The following is a 21762-nucleotide window of genomic DNA, read 5'->3' as shown; positions in this document are numbered from 1 at the left end:
GCTACACTAATTCGGATCGTTGACGAAAGTTTTGTAGGCACATTTGCATACTTCTGCTTAGACTTGATTAAAACTCAAAGATTAACTTCAGACTGTATATTCAGATCGAAAAAGTAATATTGGTATAGTCAATTATGATAGTCGGTAGAGCATTTTCCTCTGCAAACGATGCTGTAGTTCACCTCGGCGGATCATGGTGTGGATGACTTTGAGGATGGAGCGCTCCGGGTACTTCTGACGTAAGAAGTCCTGGATGATAGTTTGCTCCGACACTTGCGAGCCGACAGCGAACCTGCGCTTCAGCTGTTTCTCGATACGCGAGAGGATCTCGTGGTCTTCTTCTGTCGTGAAACCTTCGGCTCCTGTCGGTAAAACGTTTCATATCAGTATCTGAAGGCGTAATCCGAAATTACAATTTCAATAATTTCCTTTCGTCTTTACATACATACATAAAACTCACGTTTCTTTCGCACTGGGGTAAGCAGAGACTATGGGTACATACGTACATAAAACAAGGGTTAAAAAGGCCACATCAAAGCAATCCTAAAAAAGCAATATTGCTATTTGACGTCTGTGTGCATTGCGCACTTCAAATGTAAACTTTCAATATTGCTTTTTAGATGAATTGCTTCGAAAAGTTGATGTACACATATCTTAGTCCAAGATTCATATTATTGTTGATGAATTTGTATACGTACAACGTTTGAAGGTACTGGTATTCGCGCGTCGTTTTCCGCAACTCGGCGTCTGAGCGCCTGGTGCGCATGAGGGACTGTAGGTATTTGTGTAAACTCACCAGCCAGGCTGCCGGTCATGGCGGCGTCCAGCGTGGACACCTGGAAGAGACGCAGAGCCTCGGTGACGTGCGCCTCTGTCGCGAACGGCTGCAGCTGCATCTTGGCCAACGACTCCGATATACGGACGATTGCTTCCAGTTGTCTAAAAAGTAGTTTTTATTTCTATGCAGCAGGTCATTATCGTCTTCTAGTATAATAATTACCACATACCATTTTAGTTTCTTAATAATTAAATAGAGACTTTTAATGGAGTTTATTTTCGCAAGAAATAAACTGCGCAGCTGCGTGTACGAGGTACCTAACAAGTAACGACAGAAAGATGCAGAATGGCCGAGACTCGTTTTACCAATCATTCTACATCAAACTCAAAATAAATACACCAACCTATACATGGAGTTTCGTATAGGGAATCTAATAATAAGCGGGGACTTATGTTGAAAAAATATAACTATTTAAACGATTAGTTTACTACTTTTTCCGATCTTGACGCTCCTGGTTTTATTTTGTCAAAATCACCGCAAATTTCACGTACCTGACAGTAATAGGTATGGAAAGTCTCTTGTCGGCCTGCCTCTCGTGGTGCGAGGCGCCGTTCCTCATGAGCACGTATCGGGCCCGCAGCCGCTCGGCGGCGGCGGCGGCGAGGCGCGGGCCGCAGCGGCCGCGGCAGTAGGCGGCGTAGCGCCGCAGCAGCGCCAGCGGCAGCTCGCCCGCCGACACCTCGCGCTCCGCGCTGTCGCCGCCCATGTGCACTGAGATTATGTGCTTGGCTAGCGTCTGTCACGAGGATACACATTTATTATACACCTCAAAGACATAACGTATACAGTGTACATGTGTCCCAATGCTGGCGCAATTAGTTTATTGTAATGTAGATTCAAATCAGTAGAAAACGTGATAATTTGTTCTAATCCTGACGGACACGAACTTAACCTAATTCTAGTTCTGATAGTTCTTAAACTAGTTCCGTCTTTCACTTACAAGTGCAAGAAAGAGATAGGGCTAGTCTTAGTCTTGTCAAATTAAGTTAAAATTATTTTGGTGTCTGCGACAATCGGCACCATTATTAAACGTGAGAGAATAGAATACTCTAGAAATCCGTCATTAAATCAGTGAAATTGTAACAAGCATCTATATTAGTAAGATGGAAGGGCCACGTCATTCATACAGACACATACAAACACACACAATACATATTTATACATAATACATACACGTATATATTTGTATATGATATTTATATGATCACGCATCATATGGCTTATGCTCCATAATCATAAATATGCCTGGGCTCAGGCATGTCGTCTTAAATGTCGTACCGGTGGCCATGTCATCAGAGGCAAATCTAAATACCAAAAACTTACAATATCTCTGTTCTGGTCGTGTTCATCTTTGACGATGAAGATCATGTCGAAGCGGGAGAGGATGGTGGGCATGAAGTCAATATTGTCGTCCGCCTTGGTGTCGTCCCAGCGGCCGAACACAGAGTTGGCTGCGGCTAGTACTGAGCAGCGCGAGTTCAGCGTCGTTGTTATGCCCGCCTGGAAAGTTCATGCTTATAGTCAGGTGGTCCGTGCGCACGTCCTTAAAGAACACTCGGTGTGCCAATCAGTCATCCCCCCCTGTCTCGCCGCTCACCTCAGGCGGTGACAACGACTTGCGGATGAACTATACCAGTCTTGGAGAGGCACGTTCTCTCACTCCTCTTAAAACAAAATAGCGTTATGGAAAGACACAAAAAGAATAACAGAAATTTGCCGTAATTTTTCGTCACCCCTTTTTGTGTTGTTTGATAATTATGACAATTTGGTGTCAAACAATTTTTTGTGATCACTCACTATATTCACTCCCATTCCAAGCTAAGGTTTCAAGATAGATATGATTTATTAATTTATGTCACCTTGGCAATGGAGATGGTCTGTTGTTCCATAGCCTCGTGTATGGCGACACGGTCGTCCTCGCGCATCTTGTCGAACTCGTCGATGCACACCACGCCGCCGTCCGCCAGCACCATCGCGCCGCCTTCCATCACGAAGTTACGCTACACAACGGACAACACAAGAAATGCTTTAATAAAGCAGTACATGAATCTGTTAAATGAGTCATGTCAGGGGCCTTTGGCAACTCAATAATAACTCTGACACCAGGCTTGATGGGGTCTGTAATCCATGTCACAACCAACGATATAAGAATTGCTCTATCCAGACTCAGTAGGCATTAAATAAAGAAGTAATTTGAAAGGATTGATTGAAATGGCTATTTAGCAATAAAGTTTGACTTTCACATCTTTGATGAGAGGTCCATTCGTAATTTTGATGTCTCGGTTCAATTGACATTGGAATTTGGGTTATAATTTGGGTTGGGTTTGGGTGGGATAATTTCATAGTAGGTAAAGGAATTCAGTAGTACTCACGCTGCCCGGATCTCGAATAACAGAGGCGGTAAGACCAGCGGCACTAGACCCCTTGCCGGAGGTATAGACGCCGATGGGCGCCACCTTCTCAACAAACTTCAGCAGCTGGGATTTGGCAGTACCGGGGTCGCCTAGGAGTAAGATGTTGATGTCGCCGCGCCGCGTCAGTCCGTCTGGCAGTCTTTTGCGGGAACCTGTGGTTTATTAGGTTGGTGTTTTTTATAGGGAGCAAACGATCCCCCAGACCCGAACCGGACCTGTCAAATCTTTTGGTCAGGTAAGCGGACCCTGTGAAAAACGGGATAACGGGGCAAACATAGGGGGGATGAGGGGGCAAACCACTGCAGACCAATCGCCTGATGGTAAGCAATTATTTTTGCCCATAGGCACCCGCATCACCAGAGGGGTCACAAGTGCGTTGCCTGTCATTACTAATTTCATGTTACTTTTTTAGGGAAAAAATAGGGCAGTGGGTTCCATCTTGCCTTCCGCCCAATACTACTGGTATACAGTATTCAACATAATTTATAAGACGAAAAAAGTACACAAACTCACGCTCCTTATCCCTAACTTTTTTTTTTTTTGACGTGACTTATTGTAGATTTGCCGCAGATGGCATTAACTACTTGGCCGGACAAATGGGGAGCGCTGAAGGCTCTCACCCGGTACAACGTTTAAGACAACAGGCCTGAGGGTGCCCAGTTGGGCGCGAACCTCGGCTCAGGGCGTCGTCGCAGAGGAAAAATATTTGAAAGAATTAATCGACCCTAGTGGGTCGATAGCGATAAGCGCTGAATGAGGGAAATCGTCGACCACGCCGGCGGGGTCGGTATCGGGGTCCTGAAGTGTTTGGTGTCGCGAGCTGATTGGCTGCCTCTATGGCTAGAGTAATCGGGTCGTCGGGATCGTATATTACGTCCTTCGGACGCCGATACTTTTCAGTACCGTCCCTAAGCGGGATGTATTCGGAAGCCGCAACTACCAGGGGATTTGGGTGGTGCGGAGCAGAATCGAAAAAACGTTTGGAAGCTAATTTGAGCCATTGGGCAATGGTTGGCAGACCTAGGTCAATGTGCAGATTTTCATTGCGAAGGAACCACGGAGCTCCCGTGGCTTTCCGCATGAAACGATTTTGTATTACCTGTAGACGGTGGATTTGAGAGGAACTCGCATGAGCGAAAACTACCCCTGCATAGGTCATGATCGGACGGATGGTTATCCCTAACGGGGTCGGTAGAAACACAAGTAATCAGAAAGAGTTGATGATGATCTGGTACTGCCTATTGTACTATTTCGCTTTCGTTTCTGAAACTTTATATTTCCTGTGTGTGCAATAAAACAAAGTATCTAGGGGCACGGTAGTGCTCCCGCCAAAACGAGCAAAGCGAAGCGTAAGGTCTACCTAACCGTTATGTTATGACTTGCACATTTTTCCTAAGAACGATATTTGTAATAGATTATCATTTTAGAAAGGATATTAACGGTTTTTACAGGGAATATTTAAGTAAACAGCGCGAAAATCCTAGGTCTATGTCTGAACATGTTTCGTTTTTATTATTTCTCAGTATACAAGTCAATATAATGTAACGTATATGATAATATAAGGAGGCGGAACAGATAGCCTTAGTATTGGTATCCGCTGGCCGCAATTCGACGTCTATCGCGTATTTTGCATGGCAGTTCGCCTTATTGGTTAGTTAGTTGGCACTTATTATTTATTCGTAGGTTGGCACATTGTTATTGTGTTCAAGGTAGACTTAAAAATAGTATACGGATATTAATTAGATTTGCTTATAGGTAATCCGTCAGACTACATTTCTTTTGTTTTGAATAATAAAATTATCAATTTTGAGCCTTACGGTTTCATAATTGAAATGTGTTTCAAGCGAAAGGATATTTTTTACCTATTTTGTGTATGTTGATTAAACTTCTTTCACCCTAAGGTTGCCTGGCAGAAATTGCTGTTTAGCATCAAGACAGCCTATTGTGCTTATTTTTATTCGTATGTTTATGTCCTTTGTATATGTCGTTGTGCAATAAAGTATTATTGATTGATGAGCTACCTCGTCAAAGTAGATTATACGAGCTATTCAAATGTGACTATACATACGTACATAAGGCCATGTCTATTACCCATTGGGTTGGCAGAGACCATTGAATTACACTTATGATGCTGGCACACTACTTTAGCATTTTCCACTCTCGACAAAATCTTCCTAGAGTATTACTTATTAACATACTAACCACCAAACAATAAGCAGGCGATAGCTTTCTTCATATCAACAGCACCAAACACACTAGGAGCTATTGACTTGGCAATCCTCTCGTAGATGTCTGGGGACGCCGCGAGTCTGCGGAACTGTTCCTCCTCGTCCGCCGTGAAGGGGCGCAGGCCCCCGGTGGCGCCCTCTTCGGTGGTCAGCCCTACGGCGCGCAGGTACGACGACCGCACCCCCACAGAACCCTTGTCACGACCTTCGCGCTACAGGGAATACTTAGGTGTTAGGAGTGGTAATGAGAACTATATACATTCTGAGGTAATGGCATGGGTTGTTCAAAACATTTTAATTTAGCAGGCTTCGATGCTGCGTGGAGATCTTCAAAAGTGGAGCAGCAATAGTCAGTAAAACTATGATTTATCACTTCGGTGAGCGTAGAGGAAGGGGGGAAACTGGGGTTCGAGATCTCCAAGAGTGGGAGTAGCGACAGTCAGTAAAAATGAACCAAACTGACTGATCTGCGCTTTGGTGGGCAGATTTGTTGATGCGGCGATCTGGGGTCGAGATCTCCAGCAAAAACGTCATTAAAAACAGCCGAAATTATTAATATGGTTTTCCATGTGCAAATTAATGGGGGATCTAGGAGCCAAGATATTCAGTGGGAGTAGCATGAGTCAGTAAAAATGTCCAATTGATTAATCTACTTTTCATTGGGCAGATTATCTTAGTTGTAAGTAATTAAGTTGCCCAACTTGTCTGTGTCTAGATGTGCAGTAGGTTTTAAAATAAATAAATCAATATAAAAAAAATATTCCTTTATGAAAACATAATATACCAAATGCAAAGTCTAAAAAGGTACAAAATAGTGTCTTGAAACTTAACTAGGTTTAAAACTTAATTATAGCAACTATATCTAGAAGATCTAATGCAAATTTCATATATTCGCAATTTCAATCATTTTTTCTACAGTGCATATTTTTTCTCTAGGCTTGCCCTTTTTCTTGCCTTGTTCAGTCTCATATTGGTCTATCTTCTCCCAACCCTTCCAGTCCACAACAGGAGTGTTTAATGATTTTTTAACTTCCTCAAAACCTCCTTTATTAGCTATACAGTCGCTTTTTAGATCTTCACACATTACTTTTGCCACTTGAAAAGCATTCCCCATAGTATGTAGAATAACACCAACTGGTCCCGTGCCAAGCCATCCAGCCACATACAACTTGGCTTTGTTTACAAGTTGATCATCAACCCTACCTCTGTTATTAGGCACATAACCACTTGCACTGAATGTTAAATCACTGTCTACTTTGACACTCTTGTACCCAATACTTCTAAATGCTAAACTGCACTCTATAATTTCTTTTTCACTTGTAGGTACACATTTCTGCTCTTCTATTTTGTCTCCAACTAATTCGTTGCAAACAAATTGAATTCCAGTGAGTTTCTTTTGATCATTCAGTAAAAATTTTTCTGGACTTCTAAAAAATATAGGCTTCAAATATTTAACATTATTATTGTTATCAACAGTTTGGTTTTCATTTAAGGCTTTGAGCATCAATTCTGTCAATCTTTTTCTAGGACGAGGTAGGTTAGCAACTACATCTGCTACTCCAGCAAAATCTTCCTTTCTCCAAATTGTTTTACAATTATCTAGTTTGAGTTGTTCTCTTAATTCCTTTATAGTAAATGCAACCTGTAAAGGTCCACGTCTGCCAACCAGATACAATTCTTTTATTTTAGACTCTGCTAAAGTTTCAAGAGCATGCTCTGTAATATCTGTTGTCTTTAATTTATCAAGTGGTGTTAAAAGTATTCTAGCTATATCTAAGGCCACATTGCCTTGGCCAAGTATAGCTGCTGTGGATCCAGATAAGTCAACTTTTAAGTCTTTATCACTGGGCAACCCATTGTACCAACCCACAAAGTTTCTTGCTGCAATTATATTTTCACCATCTTCATTGTCAATGCCAAGTATTCGGTCTTCTTCAGCGCCATATGTAAGTAGCACAGCGTCGTAATGTTGACGAAGTTGCGATAATGTAATATCCTGACCTAGGGCAATGTTCCCATAGAAATTCACATTATTTTGTTGTGCTACCTTTGTGAATTGGTTTATCACATTTTTAACTTCTGGGTGATCAGGTGCTACTCCGTATCTTATCAATCCAAAAGGCACCGGAAGTTTTTCAAGAATATCAATGTTGACATTGTCCAAGTGTTTGGAGAGATGCATCGCCGCGTAGAAGCCCGCCGGGCCTGCCCCGACGATGCAAACACGAGGGATCACTTTAGGGGCCGAACAAAACATTCTGGACGCCATTTTTATCGCGTTTGAATTCATCTTGAGGTAAATTATAATTTATAATTTGTCTCGGATAAGAGACGCGCTAACCTTACAAAAACATCGATCGGTTGATTGTGTCAACTGTCAACTAGGCTGCCAATGTCAAAAGTTAGAGATGTACCAAAATCGATTATTGAACTTAATCGATTTTTCAGCATTAATCGTTTCAAAACATTTGTTTTTAAAAGTAAACTCAGTGCGTAATTAGTTGGCTTCTAATTTGGCAGCCCACGGAAACCTATAAAATCAATGCTTACTCTACAATTTCTCATTATTAAATGTTTTACCTACTCTGATTCTCTCATATCAACACTACTAAACTGATTTTGATGAAATTTGGTATATCGACAGATTAGACCTTGGGAAAGGACTTTGGATAGTTTTTATATTATTTATTAATGTGGAGCTAAACATGGCGCGCGCGATAATTGAATACTGCGCGGACAGAGTCGCAGGCTGAATAGTTAATGTAGAGTAAACAGGAAGTCTTGAGTTGTATTGTAGTAACTTCAAATGCAGACTCACCCCAATTTTCGCAATCTTCTTAATGGAGTATATTCCGAGGACAATGACCCTGGCGCCGGGGGAGACTCTCTCACAGAGTGTGCGGTCACAGTAAACAGTTAGGTGACGAGGCATTTCACCTTGTGGTATGCTTTCAGGTGTCTCTTGCAGTTTCAAAACCTGTTTTGTTATGAAGTATTAATTGGATAATATTTGTATTGAGAAAAATAAGGTACAGACGGTCTAAAAAATAGGCAATAAACACTGGATAAGAAGAGGCTTCAAGTATTATAAACAAAGATTTTATTTTTAAGATAGTTACCTGGTAATCAATACACTTGCACTTGTCTGGAATGATGAAGTAGGGATCTAGTGGACATTTTGGTCGACCAGCTTGTTCCCTATAACAAAATTTTCCCAAGATACATGTTAGGAAATAATATAAGGGACACTATTTTGTAAAGTGTAAGGTAAGACTTATTAATGTACATGATATATTAGTAACATCCTTTATTCTGATTAGTTATATTTTGGGTTTCATTAGGGAAATCCATTTGTATTTGTTAAAAATCATAATTAATTGGTAATAATATTTACGTGTTGCACTTCCTGGGCATGACATAGCCCTCGAGGCCTGGCTTGACAGGTAGGTTTGGAATGATGTTGCGACATGATCGACATTGGATGGAGATCTTCGTGGCCTTAGCCTTGATGCCAGATGCTGATATCACTATACCAGGTATCTTCACAAGACGGGATACATTTTCTGACTGAAATTTTGTTATTTACTATAAAGAGGGTCAAGTACAATAAAAAGATTATTACATATTTGCATATATTTCCATGTTCTATACATAAGAGTTGATGAAAAGACAACTTACTTTCAACTCTCGTAAATTAGCAGCATGTGCATCTGAAGACAGCAACACCTGTATATCCTCAACTTTTTCTTCACCTTCTGGTCTTGGGGCAGTCAATTCATCTGCCAACTGCAATGTTAGGTATTATACTTAGTCAATTTTAATAATTTATTGCAGAGATGAAAATGTTAAATTGTTAGGTTTTTATTAAGCCTTACAGATATGTTCCAATAATGAGAATGATACAGGTCTTATATGGTTGAATTAGGGTATTCTATGATTTAGACACAATAAGTTACCAACCATATAATGTAATATATGTAAATAATGTCACAAGTGGAATAGAAACTCACATCTTTTGCAGCTTCCTCCAATATTGGCAAGTGTTCTGTAGGTTTTTTATACAATTTTTCAGCCAACACTTCATCAAAACTGGACAAATCTTCGATATTTATTTCCACCCAGTATTGTCCGAGGTTATAGTTTCGTTTCAATGCATCTCTGTAAAAATGACAAAGAGAATTAAACAATAATGCTATCGTTTGTACAAAAATGTATCGATCAAATTGAGATATGAAGATAGATACCTGTATTTGTAGTTGAAATTTCCGGTATGGAATTGCCTGATGAATTCTTTGAACTTCTTTTTCACGGCTTGTAGGTTAATCTGATCTTGTGACTCGTTCTCTTCAACGCCAAAGTTATCCGAAAAGAAAACACCGGGATCGTCAAAACCTTCCATTATGCACTTAAACGCAAGGCAAGGGTTACAAGATAGAAAACGTCTTGAAATTAATTAGAATTAGAAATAACACCGCATACACCGCGAGCGTTGTTATAGAAATTTGGCGCGTAATTTTGACAGTGACAATTGTTTTTTTTTTTGTTTTGGATGCGTTCAATTCAACAGATAGCTGAACTGAGTCACTCAGTCAGTGACTTAACTCTTCTCACCTACTTTGCCTGCAAAACTAACGTGGTGTGAAATCAGCTTTATGGAGTAAAAATGTATCCGAACATGGTATTTTTGGTTCCAAATTTAAAAATTCTTTAGGTATGTTACTATGCCAACGAATAGTCGTTGTTTGTGTTTGGTTTGCAGTTAAAAACGTATAAAATAGTTTTACTGATTGTGAATTCAACATGCAATTATTGAAATAATACATAGGGTTTGTAAATAAAACTCGAACATGGCGCAAGATGTAAGTAATTACCTACCTACATTAGTTTTCATAAATCACAAGTCTGTTTCTTATTTTGTTATTTATTACATCATAATCAATCAAAAAGTAAGGTTTAGTAGATGTAAACGTTTACTTTGGATTGTATGTCTACAAACAATTGTTTTTAATAAAACTGGTAAGGGCAGGGTAATCCATCTATCTATTGACCCTTGTGTGAAAGTACTGACAGGGAAACACTGTCTATTCTTTGCAGATGTATGATAATTTTATAGGGGCAGTAGTTGGAATAATTAGAATACGCAATTTGCAATATATCTTACGTCTCATTAATAGTTGTAAACATCTCATAACTGGTCAAGGCTTTTCCTACCTTTTTTCCAATTTTTACCTAATAAGTACCCAACTATTTCCTCCAAGCAAACTTGGAAGAAATAAGTAAATAGGATTATAATAAATCAACAAAGATTCGTCATCTTGATGATAGCCTGTATCTTGTCTCAGAGTTCTAGACTTGCTCTCCTTTTATGTTGATCTTATCTTTTACAGAAAGGTGATGATGGGGTAGATACCCGGCTAGAGTTCTTAAGTGAATATTTGCTGAAAACACTCAAACAGAAAATTGACAAATGGAACAAATTCATTGCTGGGGAAGATAGGGTGAGTTAAATATTGAATCATTTTTGTTTACACAATAATGATGTCTTATATACTGAGACGTGACTGTACATTAGAAAAATTCTAATGTACAGCTTTACTTCTATGCAGTCCTAGTAATCTCAATCTTAAAAAACAACTTAAAAACAAACATATCTTATCTATGTAGATAGGTAGGTAAATAAAAGATATAAAGAAGTAAATCTAACTAAACTAAAATAAAATGTATTTATTGTTACAGCATATCTTATTTAGGTACTTTGATGGCCCAAAGATTCCCATCTTGATATTTCGCATGAATGTTGCTGGGATGTTGTCCTGCAGTCTCACATTCCCTGCAGTAAATAAAAGTAAACTTGTATACTTACTAAGAAAAGAAGAGGAAAAAATTACACAAGCCAACTTTCGGAAGGTAAGGTACTCTGTTGTAGTAATAAGAGTTTTCTGTCTAGTTTATAAAGCTTAAATTTTGTAAATAAGGTAAGTTATTTATTTATTGTTTACTTCTATCAACAAGTTCATAAAGTTTTACTATATTTGTTGTAGGTAACCCTTTATTGTAGGTTATATTGTAGCCCCAGTGGTTTAGTGGTCACAATCTGGAGGTCTAGGTTTGATTCCCGATGGGGCACTATCGAAATCACTTTGTGAGAGCGTCCTTTGTTTGGTAAGGACATTGCCGAAAAAGTAAGATGATTCCGCGCTTCGGAGGGCACGTTAAGCCGTTGGTCCTGGCTATTAGTCGTAAAATACGCCAATCTGCAGTGGAGCAACAATATGGAATATGCTCCTTACCTCCTTTGGTTGATTGAGGGGGTCCCAGTAGTGGGACGTAACTCGTATAATGTATGTAGGCTGTTTTGTTATGTTATTTTATTGTAGGTAATCTAATCTGCTTATAATTTTTGATTATTAGATTGTTACCTTAGGCGAGATGTCGCCTAATGTGTTGATGGATATCAGCGTGTTGGCAGACGAAGTGGTCGGCCCCATGTTGTGCAACCCTCAGAACCAAATAGGTTGGCCGAAAATCGTCCAGACAGACATGAAGAGACATGTCAATGAACTCAGGAATCTTATGCATCAGGTCTGATATGTTTCCTTATTTGGTTTGTTGTTGACTTTCATAGCCTTTAATACTGCCAGCCTAATATCACGTAATGCCGTAAACAGGCCGCGAGACGCAATATCACCTCTGATAATAGACGCAGCCCTAAATACATGTAAAATCCGCTGATTTAAAATGAACTGTACAATCCACGACGCAATTATTAGGATTGCTGTTCGGAAAGCGAAAACTCTAAGCATGCAAAGAGTTGAAGAAAAGAAGAGTAAACAGCACTGCCCTACAGTGGGCCATCTTCTTCTATCGTGTGGATTGTGAGGTGGATTACCAACCCCATCAACCCTGGTGTCAGGTTTATTACTGAGCCGCCATGGGACAGTGGGCAAAGCACTATACAGGCATCCAAATTTGGGCAAGCATTTCAGGCTGTGTTATTAAGTATATTTTATTGCTTTTTTATAGTTGAAAGGTGAGATGTCCAGTCAAGTGATGCTAGCAATGCCGGCGGGTGTCGAGAACATTTACCATGCTGAGTCTAGGTTAAAGGAAAGGTAAAGTTCCGGATTTAGTTTCGGACTTCGATTTTCGAATCATTGATAATAAGAAAAACCCGTATATATTGTTGTAATTCAATATTCTTGCAGCGATGGGGAAGATTTGGATTTGCAGCTGAAAACTAACATAGAAGGTGCTGTAATAAAATGGGCTAAACAAGTTCATGATTTGTTGCAAGAGGACTCTTACATAGGTAAGTTGGTTTGGTCTGATACTGCTGTACTTACGAATATATTTATTCTGCTGTTCGATCTACCGCTTTTCATTCAAGTTCGGAATACATAGTAGGTATATTAATACTCCTTAACCCCAAGGCAACAAGATTTTAAATTAAGACAAAACAACTCTGCTACGAAATGGATCTTATAAGCAGTGTCCCACAGTAGCGTGGACTTTGTAACATGTTTACGGCTTAGGCTTGTTTCATTATTATAAAAATAATTGAATGATACTTATATATTTTCCAGCATTTAAAAGAACCAAGCTCCCGCTGCCTACAGCGGATATAGATTTTTATTCGCGACGTTTGCGCAACTTGGAAGGAATATACTCTCAACTGAGAGATCCACGCGTGAAACGTATGGCTCACTATTTAGAGGATACCCATAGTGTATATCTCAACTGCTTCAAGACAATGTTGACCAATGTTGTGGCTTGTAAGTAATTTTATAAATACACAAAAACAGTTTTTATCATTACTCATGTAGTTTTTAATCTTTGTTAATTTGAATAAACATTGTGTTTGCCCAGCTATCGTGGAATGTCGTGACATCTACGTGTACCAGCGCCCTTTGATTGGGTACTTTGAAAACTTTGAGGTGACGGACTTTTCTGATGCCAAGCATCTCATTAGACCCATGTTCCACTGCATCGGTTTGCTGTGGGGCAACTCTCGGTACTTCTGCAATGTGGAGAAGCTTATACGTAAGTACTGCAATCTTTTTAATTGGAAAAAAATATATGTGTTTCCCATTTCTCTCTCTTTTTATTTAAGAGCTGCGCTCGTCGGTGGAGTAATCACCATTCCTCTCTTCTTCCCGCCAAATCCTTCACCTCCTGATACGATACGACCTGCACCTTCTCTTTTATTTGTTTCATAAATGTTCTCCTAGGTCTACCCCTTCCTCCTCTCTTTCCTTATTTTTTTCCTTCTGTAATGTTTTTTATAAACGAATGGTGTCGTATCAGATGGCCAATCATATTTCCTCTCCGGTTCTCTATAGTCTTTATTATGGTTCTTGTTTCCAATTTATGTGTAGCGAATTTATGAGTGAACCATCTATTTGAGGCCTACTCCTGTTTAAAGCTGATAATGATGGTAATCATTAATTTTGGGAGGCTTCAAATAGCGCGTTATTCCAGCCCTTCTACGAGAAGTTTGCAACCTGGTAATCCAGCAGTGCACCAACTTCATCGACCCGCCGTCCATATTCCAAGGAGAGCCTGATGAACAATTGATGAAGTTGAGGAAGGGTATCGCCAATCTTAATCATTTCATGTAAGTTAACATAATTCTAAAAGTAATTATTTTTTACACCGACTGACACAAGTAGTACAGGAGGCCTATCAGTAGGGCTAACATGCGCGATAAAATTTTGTCACAGTCATTTTATCGATTCTGACAGTATAATTGTCGTTTTGTCGATTTGTGCTAATATGTGAACCCAAATAAGTCATGTAGTTTTGTTAAAATACAAACAAAATCACGTGGCACGTATGTTAGGGAAAAAAACAAACTTATAGATTTTGATAAAATTTATTGAATCGATCGACAACTTGCACCACATTGCACATGTTAGCTGCAGGAACTCTTATTGCGATCATCTGTAGATTTAAAATTCAACATAACGTGCCAATATGTGTAAACGAGAACAAATTATGAGTATTTGTCATCTCTTTTGCGCAGAGCGATTTAAACGCCTGTGTATCTTCTCGATGAATGCTCGAAATTATTATTTTGCAGTGAAACATACGAGATGAACAGAGACAAAGTGCATACATTCTTTCCCCCGGGCGTGATTCCGATCCGATGGTCTTTCGACTTCAATCGCGTGTTCACGCGGTTTAATGTGTACATGAAACGCTTGAAAATGATCGAGGAGATCCTCGAGGCCACCGTCGAGATACTCAAACTGGAAAAAGTCGAGTTCTGCGGCCTTAGAGGGAAGATTCTGAGCACAGAGTGTATGAAGGTAAAGACCTATGCTTGCTACACACAGAGTTGGGAAAGCGGGGCAATCTGTTGGGCCGGGGGTTTTTTTAGGGGTTTCATACAAAATCCCTCGCTCCGGCTTCTTATGCCGCCTACTTATACTGTCATTATTAGTAGTATCTTCTATCGTTTGGGTTGTGTAGTGGATTACCAACCCCCATCAACCCTGGCGTCAGGGTTATTATTGAGCCGCCCCTGACATAGTTTATGTAACAGCAACATACTTACATCATTAAGTAGTAACCGGTACCAACGGCTTAACGTGCCATCCGAAGCACGGATCATCCTACTTTCGGACAATCAACTGATCAGCCTGTAATGTACTAACCAAACTAGGAATTACAATGTATTTTTTATGATATGTCCCCACCGGGATACAAACCTGGGGCCTCCGGATCGTGAGCTCAACGGCACTGGACCACAGAGGCCATTAGTAGTATCAAAAACATAACATGTACTACCATCGCCTCATGATATGGTTTAAAGAAATCTTTATTCTCAATAAGAATATAAATTCACTTACTTGAGAACTTAAAAACTAAGTATACGTACAAAAGCATTTTGAGGGTATATGATAAATAAGAGCTACAATAACACATTTTTTATTCGAATATGGCATAGCTTGCATCACCAGTGTATTCTGAGTTGAGACATTGCGTTCGCAGCATATTAAATCACGCGGACACATTTCAATATAAACTGGTTGCCCGGTTTGTATAGATAGTAGTATCATGGATGACTTAAACTGCGATTTGTTAGATATGGCATTATATATTATTACGTTTTAAATTATATATATAATTATATATGTATATATAATATAATATGATAATCCTTTTACGATGCCGTTAAATTAACTAGTACCTAACTAACCGTTGGTGGTAACTATGTACGGCCATTATAAACTGTCGTTGGATTATAAATATCAGTGAGATATGAAGAAACGTTTAATAATGGCTGTGAGATAAGGCAGCAAGATGCAAAAAATCTGGCTTGTAAAAAAGACGCCTAAGGAGAACTGTAGGGAGCTGTAAGGAGTATTGTAGGGAGCGCTGTTTAATTACAATAAAACCCCACATAAATATTTGTATGAGCTGTATTTCTTAGGAATTACATGTTAAATAATAAGATCCCAAACGTTGAGGCGTGTTAGTATGCTCGCGCTAGAGATATGAGTGACCATAGATGGCAAACTACTAGGTGTGTCTCATACACTTAGTTATCTATGTTGTTGGAACCTCGTTCAAAAGTTCTACGTACCATATCTCCAAGCTCCTTTATATAAACTCAGTAAATATCAACAGGTATTGGAGGAATATTCGTTGATATACAACCAACTGGGCAATATCTCGTACGACCCGGCTGATCCAGAGGACGACTCGTTCTTGGCGGACTACAAGGCGCACATGAAGGTTCTGGAGGACGTCGACAATCACCTCGCGTCGCTGTTTTCACAAGGATTCGACGAATGTCACAACTTGGAGCATATTTTTAAGGTAATTTGACGCTTGAAAAGGTTTCACTAAAATTATAGTAAGTAGCTGTTATTAAATAACGTTAATGCTATAGGATTATACAAATACATTCCGATTTTTGCTTTGTCAACATAATCTAAACATCTATTTCTTTATATTACATATTTATTAGGTCCATGTAGAAACTGTAAAGCGCAACTCTTTATTACATATTAGTGATGTCCCGAATATCCGTATCCGCGGATATCCGAGATAAAAGAAAAATCCGTATCCGTATCCGTGTCCGTTACTTTTCACGCGGATCTTTTACGGATCTTTTTCAGGTGATTAAGTAGAATTATTAAATAAAAAACTATAAAATTCCATTCAGATTGTTTTTATTTCTTAAAATCAAATATTTGGCACCTTTATATTGCAAACATTTAGATAGATCAGATAGATCTTTATAATTAAAGCAAGATAAAATATCACTTTTATAACAATGAAATAACTAAATCTTTTTTTATAATGTTAATGAGGTCAATATTAGCAAATTATAACATTTTTTTATGACAATGAAAAAACTAAAACTAAATCTTTTTTTCGCGCCCGCCGGCATCAATCGAATAATATCGAATAAGAAAATAAAGATCCGTATCCGTATCCGCGGATCTTTACACTAAATATCCGTATTCAGATCCGTATCCGCGGATATACATTTTTAACGATCCGGTACATCACTATTACATACACATTTGACTCGACCATAATAGATGGCGATACGGCTCGCCACCTATCACGTTGGTGTAACAGAAAGCTCGGTGAGGTACTTAGTTCATCTTGCAATGGATCTACCTCTGACTACCCCAGGCGGGATAGAATCACAAGCTTATGTTATGTTAATTACAATTTTCTATGACATGAGACTTTAAAAAAAGGTATGTGTGCAAATTGTCACCTTAATATTGACATGATTTTCCAGTTCTTCCAAATCATTGGCGATTTGTTTCACCGACCCATAATAAAAGAAGAGTTACAACCGAAACTGATAAAGATGGTGGATTGGATGCACGCAAACCTAGATGCAGTGAAGCAGATATTTGACGAGGAGATGGCGGTGGGTGCATTTCAACATTCAATGTCCGATTATGCAATCAGTTTCATAGGACAGTGAGAGATTGATTATAAGAATTGGCAGAAGAATTAGGTGGTCGTGCTCAGCCAACTTAGATTTATCGAGTTTCCGCTAAAGCTGCTATCAAGATTTTGGTTCTTGAGTATCCATTTTTTGAGAACTGAGGTCGTCAATTGTTTGGTACCAATACCAATTTGTAAATGCCGATGGTCTGATAACGATCCTTCCAATTTCGCTCAAAAAGCAGAGTCGATGCCCTCGCTCTATTAACCAATCATATTGTACAAATTTCGAATCTGGTTTTATCAGGTTAAGATACTCCTGCACATCTCATCTCCGCTCTTAAATGTACGTGCATACTTAGATTATTGTTGCTTGTTTGTAAGCAGATCTGTATTTTATAGAAACTAACAAAAGGACCAGAGCGGCCGATGGTAGATTCGTACCTGCCTCCTGTGTCCGGTATGATCTGGTGGATCCACAAGCTGCGGAAGAGGATCCAGCAACCGATGGAGGAGTTCATCTTGTTTGAGGACCCGTACGTAATGGCAACATATATGATCCCCAGCTAAGCACAGGGCTCCTTTCATTCTTTCAACGACACCACGCTGCACCATTGCCAGTTGGTGGAAGTGTTTGGCCTAGTAGCCAACCTTGTTGCTAGACGGGTGAAAGCCCTCAGCGCTCCCCATTTGTCTGGACAAGTAGGGAATATCAAAAAAGAAAGCTGGAGCCTTTCAAGAGATCTGAAGGAGCGTTTAAGAGTTTGTTTGGGTATGGTAACTCCATACAAACAATTTTACTTTGCGATCCAAAATCTTACCATAGTTTTAGCAGAATATTCTTATTTTTACAGGATTATAGACTCGGATTATTCTGTGTATATGAAACAGAAGCACAACGAGATGCTGACGTATCTGAACGCAGTAGAGGACAAACAGTTCAAGGCGTGGGCGCAAACAGTCCCCGCTATCTGCAAGACACATCTGGCCAAGAATCTCATTTATAGGGAACCGCCCTTCGTCAGGAATAACTTCAGTCCTGAGGTGAGAATACTTCATACTACTTCTAAATGTCGTGTGCCGGGAACATGAACCTCATAAGACCAGCTTTGGATTTTAAAAGGACATTCGATCTTACTACTTTAAATGTATCCGTGATCCAATTGGGCTCACGCAGAAGTTTCGGGTTCGAATCATTTGTGATCTGATCCCTAGTTTGGTTAGGTCATGACTCGAGGTTCGGAAGGCATGTTAATGAGGAAGTTTGCTGAGGTTGGTCATGTACCTCACAACCCACACTGCTTCATACAAACTCCCGCTTCTTACACGACTTAAAACTTTAACGACCTTAGCCTTTAATTCCTATTGTTTCAGCTAGTAATGTTGCTGCGCGAGATCAGATACCTGAAGTATCTAGACAAGCAAGGCATTCCTCAAGACGGACTGGATTTGTACGCTCGAAATGAGAAACTGCAGGTATTTATGTAACACTAAGGTGAACTGTACAGAATGTTACACCACTTTCCTGACAGCTGTCTGATAGCTTATCTAGAACATATCCGACAAATACGCTAAAAGACAGTTAGGAAGTACATGTTGAACTAAGCTGTAAGTCTCATCGCAACTTACATCGGAGCTTTAAAACGACTTCCTTTCTCGCAGTATGATTTAAACCGCCTGAACCGAGCGATAGCCTGGTACAATGCGATCCGCGAAGGCAGCCACGAGACGGAGGTGGCGCTCATCGAGAAGGAGATCTCCATGATCGACCAGCTACTCGGTCGCGGCGTTGAAGAGTTCACCTGGAACGATGATTGTAAGTTCTTCGACGCTCTGAATAGACTCGGCTTTAAGTGATAAAGAATTCCTTAAACTTGCGCGTGCTGTCCGCCTGAGCGGAATCGGAGCGGACGTAACGTACGAAGCGTCGGGATTCACGAATAGGGAAAATTACAAGTATCGAAAATTTTGCGTTTTTCATTATCAATAGAACGCCGGCCGGTGCAGTCGACAACTAGCGCAGAATATCGGAATCGGTCTTATAGTTTCGTACTGACGAAGAAAGCTAGAAATCCTGACGCTTCATCCGTTCTGATTCCGCTCAAGTGCCTACCCAGCTTTAGTCACATCTAGTGTTCCTTTTAATTTTTATTATATAAATCTTTAGTGGACTACAAGCTTAACAATAAAATATCGGCAGGTTTTTGATTTTATTTAAATCTCAGTTTTTGATGATTGTTTTATTTTCAATAATATTGTGCAAAAATTACCAAAAATAAATGGTATACAACCGCATTATTTGTCTTCTTATTTGTCTTCTAAATTCAAAATATTTTTCGTGGAACTATCAGAATTTTTTATATTGAAACGTCATTGTTTTTTGACAACGATAATTTTTTGATACATTTATTTTGATTTATTTTTTATCTTGCTAAAAAGTTAGTAACTTGTTTCAAAATTCAAAGGGCGCTTTCTTGCCAATAACAAATTTTGTATATTTTATTACCATTATGAGATCAGGAGCCAAAATTAGGATCATATTTGATAATCATTGATTGTCAGATTAGTAATCTCAAAAATAATTTAGCATAGACAATTTAATGTTCAAAACTTAATTCTTTATTCTATATTTGCAGTCACTGACTGGATGAATGAGGTTTACACGGCGATCAACACGCTTCAAGAGCGGGTACTGGCGGCACAAAATAATGTGAGAATAGGACTAAACACTATAGCCTCGTGGGGTGACAAGCCTTTGCACAACCGCAAGGACAACCCGGACAAAATGGAACTCTTGGACGTGCCTGGCCGACACCCGCGCTTGGTGTACCGGTAAGATATCTCTTGTTCAGTCAGTGAGATAAATCTGTCACTGGAATGTAGGTACTTTGCCTGTCCGTGGGTTTCGATCTACCTGTGTGCCAATTTTCATCGACATCGGCCCAAACAGAAGAGTAAGTTTCGTATTCATAATATTATGGTAAGCATGGATTGTTCCGCCTGCTGTTGTGCGAGTTATATGCTAGATTCAAATTCACTACAGTTGAAGTAAGATGACGTTTTCTTCTATTTTCCAGACGGGATAAAATAATTGACTGCCATACAGAGTTCCGAGACATTTTAGTCGAAAACTACAAGCTCTTCTTTAACATCATTGATGAAGAGGAGGTATAGTGTTTTTCTAATTTATGTCTTTTCGAAGATAGGCCCTTGGAGATTATGAAAAGTGTTCTGGTTTTAACATGTGCACATGTCTGTATAGCATGAATTATTTATATTTTATATCTTGAAAGTTTTATCTATTTGCGAAGGGTATCCTTGATCTTTTCTTTAATCTGTTCCATGTAAGCTCTTCTTGGTCTTCCCCTTCCTCTCTTTCCTTCTAGCTTTCCTTCAACGAAAAAGAACGTTTTTCGAAGGTTAACGTCGTGTCTTATAAGGAAGTCAAGGAATTGGCCTTTGATAAACTGGAATGGAAAATGCTGCACCGACAAGAGCGTGGCGCTTAAATTGATGATGAGGATGATCCTTGATCTACCCTATATACCCTGTATATCGTGGCTGACTTTGTTAACTTACTTATCTGGATTTTTTTGCTAAAGTGATTGTGTCCTATTGACAATAAATTGTAAAATGTTCAAATCTGTTTCTCCAAAATTTGTAGACACGTCAGTTCACGACATAAGCGACGATATTTAGTAGAAGCTAGGGCAGTTTTTACTTCCAGACAATCAAATCTATCAGTATATTGTATAATATATAGAATCTAGATCAATAAAATGTACTAATATTTATGACGCTTTGATATTTAGGAAGAGTCAGATGTGGAGGACTTAGAAGAAGTAGATGAAGCGACTCTAGACGATGAGGAGAAGGCGGCGCGAGCTCTCAAGATGCAGGAGATCATTGAACTGCGCGAGCAAAAGCGGCTTGAGAAGGAAGAGAAGCAACGCTTGAAGGAAGAAGCTGAAAAGTATGCTACTAACATTATCTTATTTTTTATTGTATACAAAGAAGTCCCAAAAATGGCAAAAATATTTATTAACAATTGACTTTTCTTTCAGTATTAAGTTCGAACGGCGAGAGGCGCGCCGACTGAAGAGAGAAGCCAAGGCAGAAGCGAAGGCTGAACGTCAGGCACGTAGGGATACTGGTAACGTGATCATATTTATATTATCTTTGAGACAAGTCAATGAATGATGCACTGAGGAGATTAAAGGGGCCGCGTTTAAGCATAGGTGTTCAGCTCAAATAGACTCTTGCGAGATTTGGGCACATTGGAATGGGGATCTTAATGTTCTGGAATTACGATAAGTTTCGAGTTTATAAGGATTCTCTAGCATTTTTTTCCATATTTCTCTCG

General features: G+C 39.4%; 3 protein-coding genes across 3 annotated transcripts in view; 1 reads left to right on the top strand and 2 right to left on the bottom strand.

Annotated features, from left to right (window-relative positions):
- Nucleotides 1-81: 81 nt before the first annotated feature.
- LOC126375109 (DNA replication licensing factor Mcm5) lies at nt 82-9981 on the bottom strand. Its single transcript, XM_050021952.1, has 13 exons — nt 9725-9981; nt 9491-9638; nt 9159-9266; nt 8875-9047; nt 8600-8678; nt 8299-8457; nt 5455-5692; nt 3211-3404; nt 2698-2838; nt 2162-2338; nt 1330-1574; nt 797-939; nt 82-362 (listed from the first exon to the last, which is right to left on the bottom strand). Exons 1-13 carry the CDS (start codon nt 9877-9879, stop codon nt 133-135), a joined length of 2190 nt encoding a protein of 729 aa, XP_049877909.1. The 5' UTR covers nt 9880-9981; the 3' UTR covers nt 82-132.
- Nucleotides 6230-7846, bottom strand: LOC126375110 (NADPH:adrenodoxin oxidoreductase, mitochondrial). The gene has a single exon (XM_050021953.1). It carries the CDS (start codon nt 7768-7770, stop codon nt 6364-6366), a length of 1407 nt encoding a protein of 468 aa, XP_049877910.1. The 5' UTR covers nt 7771-7846; the 3' UTR covers nt 6230-6363.
- Nucleotides 9982-10201: 220 nt separating the features above from the next.
- Nucleotides 10202-21762, top strand: part of LOC126375118 (dynein beta chain, ciliary-like) — a 48045-nt gene continuing 36484 nt past the window's right edge. The window contains exons 1-20 of the mRNA XM_050021959.1: nt 10202-10339; nt 10868-10978; nt 11217-11387; nt 11892-12062; nt 12504-12592; nt 12686-12789; nt 13064-13252; nt 13347-13520; nt 13959-14094; nt 14560-14788; nt 16113-16304; nt 17245-17379; nt 17802-17935; nt 18254-18443; nt 18774-18875; nt 19062-19215; nt 20036-20231; nt 20477-20567; nt 21212-21372; nt 21464-21552. Coding sequence (XP_049877916.1) covers nt 10328-10339; nt 10868-10978; nt 11217-11387; nt 11892-12062; nt 12504-12592; nt 12686-12789; nt 13064-13252; nt 13347-13520; nt 13959-14094; nt 14560-14788; nt 16113-16304; nt 17245-17379; nt 17802-17935; nt 18254-18443; nt 18774-18875; nt 19062-19215; nt 20036-20231; nt 20477-20567; nt 21212-21372; nt 21464-21552 — 2830 coding nt within the window. The 5' untranslated portion in view covers nt 10202-10327. The remainder of the gene's footprint in view (nt 10340-10867; nt 10979-11216; nt 11388-11891; nt 12063-12503; nt 12593-12685; nt 12790-13063; nt 13253-13346; nt 13521-13958; nt 14095-14559; nt 14789-16112; nt 16305-17244; nt 17380-17801; nt 17936-18253; nt 18444-18773; nt 18876-19061; nt 19216-20035; nt 20232-20476; nt 20568-21211; nt 21373-21463; nt 21553-21762) is intronic.

Source organism: Pectinophora gossypiella, chromosome 18 (assembly GCF_024362695.1).
Source record: "Pectinophora gossypiella chromosome 18, ilPecGoss1.1, whole genome shotgun sequence".
Classification (NCBI taxonomy): domain Eukaryota; kingdom Metazoa; phylum Arthropoda; class Insecta; order Lepidoptera; family Gelechiidae; genus Pectinophora; species Pectinophora gossypiella.
Note: the sequence above shows the minus strand (reverse complement) of the source record. Positions and strands in the feature narration are given on the sequence as shown.